Source organism: Plectropomus leopardus, chromosome 9 (genome assembly GCF_026936395.1).
Source record: "Plectropomus leopardus strain MGB_pleo_1.0 chromosome 9, ASM2693639v1, whole genome shotgun sequence".
NCBI classification, from domain to species: Eukaryota; Metazoa; Chordata; class Actinopteri; order Perciformes; family Serranidae; genus Plectropomus; species Plectropomus leopardus.
The window spans coordinates 18,914,050-18,926,188 of NC_142184.1; the positions used below are offsets into that span (position 1 = coordinate 18,914,050).

General features: G+C 38.7%; 1 protein-coding gene and 1 long non-coding RNA gene across 2 annotated transcripts in view; one reads left to right on the plus strand and one right to left on the minus strand.

Moving 5' to 3' along the window:
* The window catches only part of LOC121947294 (chemokine-like protein TAFA-2), a 105,214-nt gene that overhangs the window by 91,211 nt on the left and 1,864 nt on the right, over window positions 1-12,139 (plus strand). Inside the window, exons 3-4 of the mRNA XM_042492276.2 lie at window positions 2,835-2,984; window positions 7,869-7,993. Coding sequence (XP_042348210.1) covers window positions 2,835-2,984; window positions 7,869-7,993 — 275 coding nt within the window. The remainder of the gene's footprint in view (window positions 1-2,834; window positions 2,985-7,868; window positions 7,994-12,139) is intronic.
* LOC148188724 (uncharacterized) overlaps window positions 1-12,139 on the minus strand; it is a 232,205-nt gene that overhangs the window by 40,254 nt on the left and 179,812 nt on the right. The gene's annotated exons all lie outside the window — the stretch shown is intronic.

Sequence of the window (12,139 nt, forward strand, 5' to 3'; positions counted from 1 at the left end):
TGTGTGGGAATAGAGAAAAGGTCAAAGGGACAATGTGGTCAGAAAAAACAGTACTGTGACTGGTTCATCATGTGACCTGAGGCTCTGATCACATGTGGATATTTCTTGTTTTTAAGTTTAACTCACTTCCTTGGTAATGTTGATAAACCAAATGTCAGGGAATCACTAAAATAACTGGGAATCATTATCTGCAGGCCATAAATATTGACACCAAAGTTTGTTCCAGTCTGTAGCTGATGAGCTATCTTTCTGTGGACCAAAGTGTCAGCTGTTTTCAGGCCATTAAATGGCCATTATCAGTGGTCATAAGCATCAGAGTCATAGGTTAGAAGGGGTCTCCTACACCCACTGTACTAATAAGTTCAGAAGGTCGTTGTGAAGTCATAAAATGTCCATTTACATTTATTGTTTGGGCAAAGACCTCTTGTGGGGTAATAAGTATGACGGGAACAAAGGAGGAAGTCAGGTGACGGACTATAAAGAACAAGAAAGTCCATGTTGAGCGGGAGGGAGGGGTGGTGAACAGGTCAAAAATGCACAAGCAGATTATTTTTGTGGCTTTTTTTTTGTGGCGAGGACACAGCCTCTGAACATGGGTCGCCTGCTCTGCCAGGTGAGCTAATGGACAATGGACCTCACAAGCACAGGACTTTTACCCAAAGGAGCGGAGTTCATGTCCTGTGTGACACCCAAAGTCAACATTGAATTATTCTAACCAGAGACCATTGTTTAAAGCGACATACCATGTCAGGTATATTTTCCTGAACCTATTTCGGTAATTTTTGCATCTAAATGTGAGGAAATGAAAACCTAACATAACTTCTTCTCAAATTTGGCTATGCAAATGGCCTTTCAACAGACTGATAACAGCGGATGTTTCACAATTTTGGATATGCCAGTGGCCATTCAATGAATTGATAACGGGGACTGAACTTAATAGTAAGTGTGGCAAGCCCTTTCTAACCAATATATGAGGATGTTAACCACAGATAACAGCAATTTAATTGGCTGATAACATCCAAATCGGATTGATGGAAAGACAGATGGACAGATCAATCAACCAGCATCACTATCCACTGCCAGTGGATCAAAAAAGGGAAATCAGAGGACATGAAAGAACAATGAGACACAGACACACAGTGGGCGAGATATTAGACAGTGCTTTTCACTGAGATAGTAATTGGACTGGGCTTTGCAGGATTGCTGCTTTGTCTTTTTCTCATTAACGGAGCAAATTAAGAACTTTTCAAATCTCTGTTAGCCTGTTTAACATATTCATACTCTGTCTTTCAGTTCAGCTTGCCTCACTTTTTAAATACTCTTTGGACAGAGCGGAGTCATTGTTTGCTGCTTTAGTTTTCATTGCCACGCAGAGTGCACTCTTTGTTGTATTGTGGGTGGACTCTTTTGTAATGGTAATAGCAGGAACTTCCAACAACTGTGTGAAAAGTCAAAACGCACACACCAGACTTTTACTTTTGCAACCATAAGACTATACAAACATGCTCACTGACAAACGCATGTGACATGCAAAGGTACATAGTCTCAACCAAGCATGCACAGACACACACATATACACTATATTCTTGCACACAATGCTCCTGACAAGGCTTTTTGTTTGTCCTTGACATTTTCATGTTTTTGATGAAAGGGTGGTATGAAAGGACCATGTGTTGACATCACAAATCTTCAAATGTAGAGTGATGTCTTTGTTCCCTCTCTCATAGCTGACTCAAGGGACTTCTGTGCTCGGGGTGGACTTGTTGTTAATTAACCACAGAGCTGTCTGATTGAAGTGTGTGTGTGTGTGTGTGTGTGTGTGTGTGTGTGTGTGTGTGTGTGTGTGTGTGTGTGTGTGTGTGTGTGTGTGTGTGTGTGTGTATAAATGTGCACACAAAGTGCTAGCTATAGAAGAAGTGGAGGACTGCCTACATATGCCCTTCATTAGTATTACAGCTAATTCTCACCTGAAATTGCTTTACCATTCAATCAAATCAGTATATTCTGCACAAATATTGCTTGTTTTTTCATTTTTTAATCACTAAGATACTATTTTGTTCCCTGTGTTTTATAGAAGGGCTACAAGAGACTTAAATGCATTTTCTGTACAGATCCTCTGAGTGAAGCAGCAGCTGTGGCTCAGCAGCCATGCAGTAAAAACTGGGAGTTCATCATTTGCTATATTTGTGAGTCTGCATGGTTTTGTTTGTGCACACATCAGTGCATAAATAAAGAATCAGCATTCATAAAATGCTTAATTTGATAGTTCTGATTATAAACGGCTCTTTTGTGGCTCATCGCTATCTGATAATAGTCCCATAATTACACTGAATTGGGCTTTCATCTCACTTCATTATTCAGTCTGACATCATGTTCAAGTTTCCATTTTTTGTTTGGTGAAGGGGGGGTTGTCTTGTTTGAGGGCTTTGGCAGTGACCGGCACCTCTGTCCTGTCAAGGTTCATTTCATTGTTATTTCTGTGGGTTTAATTACAACAACCTGTATAGCTTCATTGATCTGATCGACGCTTGTTGCCATTTTTGTGGAGATTGTTCTGTTGCTATTTCTCTGGATCAGGTAAAGGTAGATAACATCCATATTCTTAATCAAACCAACAAATTGTCAACAGTGTAAACAGCCGCCAGGGAGCACAAACATCAAACCTATTTGAAACGCTGAAAAAATCTGACACTTGGGCATTAAATTATTGGTGTGGAACCAAACTAATCTGATGACAAAATGTCTTTTTCTCTGTCTGTCAAGCCGCTCACTCACATGTTGGATTAATGTAAATGAGCCTGGTATACTGAACAGTGTGTCTCTCTGTTTCACAGTGCATGTGAAGGCAGGGACGTGTGAGGTGATCGCTGCCCATCGCTGCTGCAACAAGAACAAGATCGAGGAGAGATCTCAGACTGTCAAATGCTCCTGCTTCCCTGGACAGGTTGCTGGCACCACCCGGGCCATGCCCTCCTGTGTTGATGGTAAGTACCACAGTTGATACACATTTGTATGTATCTGCCAATCCTACTGTTAGATCCACACCTTGTTTTAGTGTCTTAAAATGCATTTCATGGTCGTTTATGTTTTTGGTTGATTATACTTTTTCTCTGTATGATAATGGAGTATAGCAATAGTTCAGTAAGAGCGCTAAAGTTGCGCTTGCATTACCTGCCTGGTGCCTACTAGTGGTATACGTATTAACATTTATGTATTGTGAAACCAATACGAGAATCAGAGATTTGTTTATGTCGACACAGAACCTGTGCCTATAGCCTCTGTATGTCAGTATGTGAGATATTGTTAAAACAAAAAAAAGGAAGTAAAAAACAGACAGTCCCTCCTGAAAGACTGGTTACATGAAAAGTAAGAGAGAAAGCTACGTTGAGGCTTTTGATCATGGGTTATGAATCTAGAACTGGTCAATTCCCTCACAAAAATGTCTGAATGAAATATAATTTATATTCTCTGTTTGGTTCTGACGCAGTAATCCTTATAAATGTGGCACTCAAAAACAAAGCTTGTTCCTGAATAAAATATTTAATCTATTATACTGAATACATCTTTCCATTTAAACATCCATTCTGGTGTGCTGCTCCCTTCTGAAAATTCATATGAAAATTGATGCACGACTTAAGTAAAGGTTGATTTGACTACAGACATAGATGTCGATATAGTCTTGGCCATATTTTTGTGCACCGAGAGCCAAAAATACTGCAGTTGTCCTTGTAGCCGTTGAACAGAAGAGCAGAACAGAATCAGACAAACCAAAACCTTACTCCCACTGTCCCTGCTCTCCTGTCCAACATTGTTTTCTGCTTTGTCAATTAAATTTTTTGATGAATGCAGAGAAATAGCAAAGATGATGGATGCCATAAGGTTACATTGCTCACACAAGCAATTCAAAACAATAATGAAATGCCTGCTCCAGCTTTCACCCAGATAAACTGCAAAGGTAAAAGAAGCAGAAACCAGTATTCTGAACAGTAAAAGTAATCTGTGTTTCACAACCATGCAAATAACTTCAATGACACAAAAAAAATTGAACAAATTCCTCATAACTGAGTGGGAAAATAGGGAAAATGCTCTATGAGGAGTAATTCAGGTGTTCCTGCTATTATATTGAGCACTTCATTCAATGTCATGTGAACATAAAAGAACTCCCAACATGAATCGTTATGGCAAATATTATAATCTGCAGAAAGTGTTATCTTTCTGGAGCCGCTTTGTTGACAATGAATGAAAGGTTGATTCTGTAGACCCAAATGTTTATCTGGGCTTTTACACATAAATGAGCTTTGTTTCACAGTAGTGCTGACAATTCTGGGCTAGAAAATGTACCCATATACCCGGAAAATCCCCCTGGCTACTGTTCCTGTGTCCACAAAATCAGTATCCTGCACCCCCTGCAGCTACAACGAGTGGCACTTGATGAAATCACAGACTGCAGTCCCTGCGGCTCTGTTGTTTCTTACCTTTGGAGTTCATGTGAAAACCCTAAATCTATAAACAGGTACATAAAGTGAACAAGTGCGGAACTGTAACTACACAGTCACTTAACTTCATAGTTGAATTACTTAAAACACAACACAAGTAACCCACTACATGAACAAACACTGTAACAACATGTGCGGGCACATGTCGTGAATGTCAAACATTCACAACAAATTTGACCCTAATCTTGATCATTGATCATTTATCATTATTTAGCATGTATCATTATCAGTGGTGAAAGAAGTATTGAAATAATTTACTTAAGTAAAATTAGTGATACCACATTGTAGAAATACTTGATTACATATTAAAGTCCTGCATTGAAAGAAAAATGTAATTAAAATAGCAAAGCTAAAAGTATGCATTACAACAACCATTTGGCCAAAATCCAAATTCTTCCTTTAATTACAGTATTGTACTTGAGTACATTTACTTAGTTACATTCACCAATGATTATTAGTGGTAGCATAAGGGACTAATTTTTGGCAAATTAGCACTTTAATACATTAAGTGCTCAATAGTTCTCTCCAATTGGAAAAGGTTTATTAACCATAAACATCTTAAATTGCTTGCGGGCATGACATCAATATTGAGCTGACACATTCTGACAGACCACATAAAGATGACTTGATTAAAGTCCGCCTCAGCTTTGCATGCTGGGACGTCTCTGCTCAAAGTGGCTCCCATCTGCAACATCTGATTACTATGAAATGCTTTGAAAATTTCTTAGACAATATCGCAAAGTTGGACTTTTAAAGACAAGTATCTCATGAAGTGTCACTAATCCCCTGGGAATTATTTCACTGAATAAAGGCTGTATTTTGAGTAAGTGTTTATTTACTTTGTTGGAGTGACAATAACTAACATACTTAAATGCTCAACATGTAATTACCTGGTAGTTGACTGTGTTGAAAGTGACAGATAAAGAAAGGAGATTCCTAAAAACATTCTTCATATATTCACACAGTCAGTCTGTGATTTTTGACAGTGGTGAGTGTTCCTTTGTTGCTTTTTTCTTTGTGATGATATTTAATCATTTTCCTCTTCTTGATGTGTCTGGTCTTTTTTTGCTAAAGGCACTTGATCAATTCATTTTTATCTGATTTGACGTGTTGCGAGCAAATCTACTCTAAATCCAAAAAGATCACAACATATTCCAGCTATCTTGCCTCCAGTTTTGTTCTTTTTCACCCTTACATGAATTGAAAATATAATGATCCCTTATGTACTGATTAAATTCACATGACTCCCATGCCCATGCATACAGTAATAATCTGCATTTAAAATGCTCTCCAAGGAGAACATAGAACATTTTTTTAATCTCTGAAAGGTTGTCAAATTGTTTCTTTCAGAGGAAAAATTCTATTTAATGTTCCCCTGGAGGTTAATAGCAGCGGCACATATGGGAAATATCTTAAGAATTATGTTGATGCTGATAACATTAAGTCTTCAGAATCATGTGGGTAAGTGTCAGTGGGTTTTTTTCAGTGAAATATCCAGGATTTCAAGAATGACTGTTCAGAAGCCATTTTTGTAGAAGTGGATTATGATTGTTCTAAAAGTACAAGGCATTATACAGTTGGAAATTTAGTGATTTAGTAAGTTAACCAAAGACTACCTACAAAATAAGTGGGGGGTTACATGTATATAAAGAGATGGAGAAGATTTGAGTCTTGTTTTTGAAAGATTAGTTCATTTAATTAGTTAAAATGGGGCAGAAGGAACACAGATGATTATTTTTTATAAAAACTATTTTAGAAGGATTGTGGTAGTAAATGTGTTACTTTATTAGTCACGTAACTGATGAATGAAAACCAGAAACAACTTCAGATACCAGCACTATTTAGGAAAGATAGCTAAGAACGGTTGGTGAATAAGCCTGGTGAGTTCAACTGAAGGTCAGACTGCTCTGCAACTCGCTATGTGTGCATCCTCAAATTTACACATCATTTATGGTTTGTGTCAGCATCGTGCTGTTGCTGAATCCACCGCTATAAAAAGTACCCTATCAGGAAGCATCCAGCGTTTTAGAGAAGGGAAGTAAATTTAGCACTGGCTTGCTGGTGATTTAACTACATTCATATTTGCATAGTGAATTACTTGGTGTTACTTTTGGAATTTTTTTGAGTAGTTTATTACTGAAACTACAAACAATTTGGGTCATGAAAAGAAAGCAATCATTTAATTTGTATTTTACCAAAACCTCTCTACTGTAATTTAAACCCTTTGAACACATTAAGTCAGAAGTACTAATCATTGCTATGTAATTTGAAAAAAAAAAAATCAGAGAAGTTGTTGTATGCTATTTCAGAAATTAACTGGCTGACTGAATAATCTTGTTTGGTACCACAACTGGACTCTAATTTCTGTAGCCAGGTGTCTGATTGAAAGGCATTGTTAGCAAAACCAACCCCAACATGTCTTGCACTTTCCCATGAATAGTGGGGATTTTTGTTATATTTTGTTTTGTTTAGTTTTGTTTTATGGATGATCAGTGAACACTTCTTGCAATAAACTATGATTGCTGGCATATGAGTTTTGTGTATTGTATTGTGGTTACAATTTTGTATCACATGCACAATGTCAGTTTGATCTTTTATAGTAGTTTTTCTATGTTATTTAACCAATTTAGATTTATCGCTGTGGTAGCTATGCTGTAATTCAACTTCCTCCAGTGTGAAGTGATGGGTAGCTTGCAAAGCTTTGCTTTCAAAATAGTTTCCCCCAAAACTCTTTTCATTCAGCTGGTGTTTTCACATTTTTAAATTTTCTGTTTAAAAGAACCTGTGTGGAAATGCTACCAATTTGCTAAATAAAAGTTGAAATACTGCAAAAAATTTCCTTCACTAGGCTGAGGTGAAATGGATTCTGTATCAATAAAAGCAAAATGTGACAAAATGTGCACCAATATCAGACACGGCCCATAAATCATGACATATGAAGCATGTGACTTCAACAACTGAAGCTTCCATTTCAACTGAAAGACAAAGTGTGGCACAGAAACAGAAATGCTATATTTCCCTCATGTTTTCCACATTGTTTTCACTGTTCAAGCATTGCCTTTTATTAACATCATCTCATTGCACCCGTCTCCTCTGCAATGGTTTTATGGCACCCAACTGAGAATTGCTACCAACTGTTTATCTCGATGAGCCCAACTCCTAATATTCGCATAACGTTAGTGGATGGAAACGCACATTCATTTATTTTCGTTTGGCAATTCACTAAAAATTTGTTTTAAAATTTGGATTGGAACTTCAAAAAACACAGAGTCTGGAAACACATCAAAGCACCAACTGAAAACACACCCGCAAACATCGAATCATGTCTTTGCCAAATTAAATATCTGCCACCTTCTACTCTCTCCCCCCCAGCCTCCATTGTAGCCCAAAAGTGGTGGTGTCAGATGCAGCCGTGTATGGATGGCGAGGAGTGTAAGGTTCTCCCAGACCTCACAGGATGGAGCTGCAGCACGGGCAACAAAGTCAAGACCACAAAGGTTGGTATTCACAAAATCTCTCTCTCTGCAATATTTCTATTTCCCTCTATCTCTTACACAAACACTCTTTTCATCCCTCTTACACATACATGCATGCACACGCGGTCAGACCCACCACGGAGTGACCCACTTCCACCGCCGTCATGTCCTCTCATTTTTTCTTTTCTTCTATATTTGTCTCCATCCCCGACTCCTTTTACTTTTTCCCTCCATATATTTCTTTTTCTTACCCAATTTCTCTCTCTTTACTTTCTCCTCCCGCCCATCTTGGATCTAACATCAAACAGTCTCTGAAGAAAAACAAGGCCAACAGGAACAAGGCAAATAACACACACACACACACACACACACACACACACACACACACACACACAGAGAAAGAACATCACAATTCCCTTCACTCCCACTTGCCCTGCTTCCCTGCGTCTGACTGGCATGCCATCTGACTCGATGCAAAAAGAACTCACCACAGTGGATACACTAGAGTGGTAATTGTCCTTGGATAGTTTTTATGCTCCCATTCGCCCATAATACAGTATGTGCAGTCTGTGAATATGTGGTGTTCCTTCAATTTCTACGTACTATTTGTGTTTGTCTTTATGTGTGTGCAGGTATGGATGTACATCATATATTTTTCTGCTCAGCGCCGGCACCTGTTGGCTTCTCTTCAGCGGCTTGACCTGAGCAGACTCTTAGCTGTCTGTCATAGGAGGGAATTTGTGCGAGACTCACCTCTTGTCACTGTATGCTTCTGTTTCTAACCTCCATCCTTCTCTCTGCCTTCTCATCTTCCATTATTCATGGCTGGGTGCAGACCTTTGTTTTCTGCCTAAATAATTGATTGAAGGCGTGGTCAGAGGAGGGAGAGTGCATCTCCTTGGGTAAAAAGAGAGGGATAAGTAAGACACACGGGGGCTCCTCTGTCTTTCCCACTCTGTACGTCTTTGAAACACTGGAAGACTGCCTCCAATACACTTTGCTGATCAAGAATTCCTTCCCTACTTTTTCCGCTGCTCACCTCTCACCTAGCAAAGTGGATCTCGCCCCCTCACTCTTTCCTTTTTTTTTTACCCTGAAATATTTTTTCTGCTGTGCTGGCCTGAGCTCAAATTTGTGTTCATAAGTGTTACTGAACCAAATTTGCTGCTCCCACCATAGCGAGATAAAGAGACAAAGAGATGGAAATAGAAAACGACGGAGTGGTCTCGGAGTATGTAACGGGGCATAATTGAAGAGAGAGGCACGCGAGGGTTGATCAGATATGATGATGTAATTTCTGAATATGTGAGTGCCGTTTAGAAGTTGATTCCTATATCTGATCTAATGCGTTTAGTTTTATCAACCCCAAAGAGCGCATTTATAATTTCTTGAACAAGATCAAAGCAAACCAGTTTCAGCGGAGCATCCCTTTATCATTGACTCTGTCGTAGTTTGAAAGAGCACAAATATTTGCTGTCTCTCGCATTCAGGTCTTTGATCAATGATCTGTGTGAGTCTGTGTGTGTGATACTCTTTTGTGTGTACACTATGTGAGTGTGTTCGCTGATGTGTTTTCCTGATGATGAAAAGAGTGATTTTTTTTTCTCTGGTGTGGTACGTTGAGGTCAAGACGCGCAGGCATCCAGATCAATAGCATCGAGCGTTCTCTTATAGTCCCATTAAGACCTGTGCGTGAATTGAAATTGACGATGGAGTGAGAGAGAACGAGGATGAGAGAGGGAGAGAGAGATGGAGAGCAGCAACTAGGAAGAAAGAGGCAGGGGGAGATGGATAAGAGAGAAAAAAATAACTAAGTGGAGAGGAAAGGCTGAATGCAGAGGTGATAGGTAGTTAAAAGAATAAAGAAAACACTTGAAAACAAGAATATTGGAACTGCTCAGCTGACAAGGAGCTTATGCTCGCGTCTGGGTGCACAGAGCAGGCAAGAACACAAAAGAGGGTTTGGCACTCTCCATCCTTCCCTCCATCCATCCCTGGCTGGGAGCAGAGGAAAGGAGGAGAGGAGGAGGGCAGAGGGAGGAGAGAGGGAGGGGATGGAAGACAGCTCGATCAATGCCAAATAATATCATATGGATGAGCAGACAGACACGGCCTGGCTGCCAAGCCACTGAGCTGTCATACACTGCAAGGCAAGTGTGTGTGCGCATTGGCGTAGATAGACACGCAGTCGAATACACACATTAACAAAACACATGACAAGGTGTCAGCAGCGCACGTATGTCTCACTTCCTATATAGAAAGCTTACATCAACACTAAACCAATGTGGCAGTCTGCGAGCAGCATCATCCTCTTTAGGCAACATATTCTGAAAGCATTTTTCTTTTTTTGATAGAAACAAACACTGAATCAAGGCTAGAGCTGCAAAAATTAGTCGATTAATTGAATAATTGATTAGTCAACCAAAAGAAAATGAATTAATTATTTTGAAAATTGATTAATCTTTTCAGTGATTTTTCAAGCAAAACAATTTAAAAAACTGCGGGTTCTCTCTTTTTTTCTAAGAATTTCCTGCTTGTCTTTGCCATTTATAACAGTAATTTCTAATAGTAATTGAACAGAATTATAGTCTTGGTTTGTTGAACAAAAGACACAACTTAAAGAAGTCACTTTTGGTTCTGAGAAATGTGATGAGCATTTTTCACTTTCTTTTTCTACTTTTTACAGACTAAAAAATGAGTCGATTTGTCAGGAAAATAACCCATAGCATATTCAATAATTAAAACAATTGTTATTTGCAGCTCTAAATAGAACCTTTGTAAAGTATTTTGATGCAGCTTTTAGATTTTTAAAACTAAATGAAGATCAAATAATTAAAATTGCTTTCCATAATCTAGTCATGTGTGACTCTAAAGAATGTGTATAGAGTGCTGCAGGGATGACATTTTTTGAAAGTCAACCCAGAAGATAGAATCACACTGGTGTCCTAAACTCAAAGCTAATTGTATTTTTCCATTGGATTTTAAATTATTGCTTAAAATAAGTTCTCTGCAAACCAAATGTACTTACAAGTCTGGTTCATTAAAGTAATCTTCACAACTGATTATCACTTTCATGATTTTTGAAGCATAAAAGAAGCATAGAGTCAACGTTGAGCTATAAAAACAGCCACATGACTTCAGTGTCACCACCAAAATAATGCTGTAAAGTCTAAACTCTGAAGTCTCATTAAGCTACTTGTTATTAACCATATTTTTTAAAACATGCAAAAGCTTCAAAATTCATGAATGGAGTATTGAATGCCGTATCTTATGTCATAGGAAAAAAACAGACAATCTCTTTAGCTTATTTTAACTAAAGAGCAACCCAGAAGTCTGAAAAAAACAATGCAATGCAAAAGTACCAGAAACTGCAGCTCCTCTAATGGCCACTTAAGAATAACTCCAAGAGCGAGTCAACTCCCATAAGAAGAACTTGTGTTAAAATACCCAACTTAACAGCAGAAATAAACATGTTTACAGCCTGGTGCAAGAAACACTGTTGGTCTCTATTGCTAATTTCAGCATTCATACCAACTGCACAGGGGTGAATTTTTATTAAGCTCATCTGTATACATTTTTATTAAGGTTTAAAGTTCAACATTATGAAAGGTGGGGCCACTTTGAATTACAGGCTGTCTGCGAAACCACAGTCTATGAGTCAGAGCCACCTCTCGCTCCTCCACAGCTCCATGCTCCCGTCCAAATATGATCACAAAAGTCTGAACTTTTGGCTTTGAAATGGAAGTCCACAAAAATAATAATTATAGTGGCTATGTACATGATGTTAACCACAGACTTTATTTCAGGCATCTAACCAAAAACCCATTCAGAAACTGTCTTCAAGACAAGGGATCTGTGCATTGTGGAAGTGCAAAAGTGCTAACTCATTTACGGGATTTAGGACTCATTCCTGCACCACTTTATACTGTAGGAGTGAAAAGCAGTTATGCCTTGTGGCCATCTGAGCAGCCACTAGTGCAGATAGTTAAAGTTTGTGGATTAAGCAATAGAAAATGTGGCACTCAGGGGCCTAAAAAAGCCAATAGAGATGACACTTGAGCACTGCTTGTGTCTAAATTGAGATCTAACTACCTGAATCTGCTTTCTAATTGGGCACAGAAACTGCCACCTACAGGCATATTTAAACAGGCAAGGGGATGAACACCT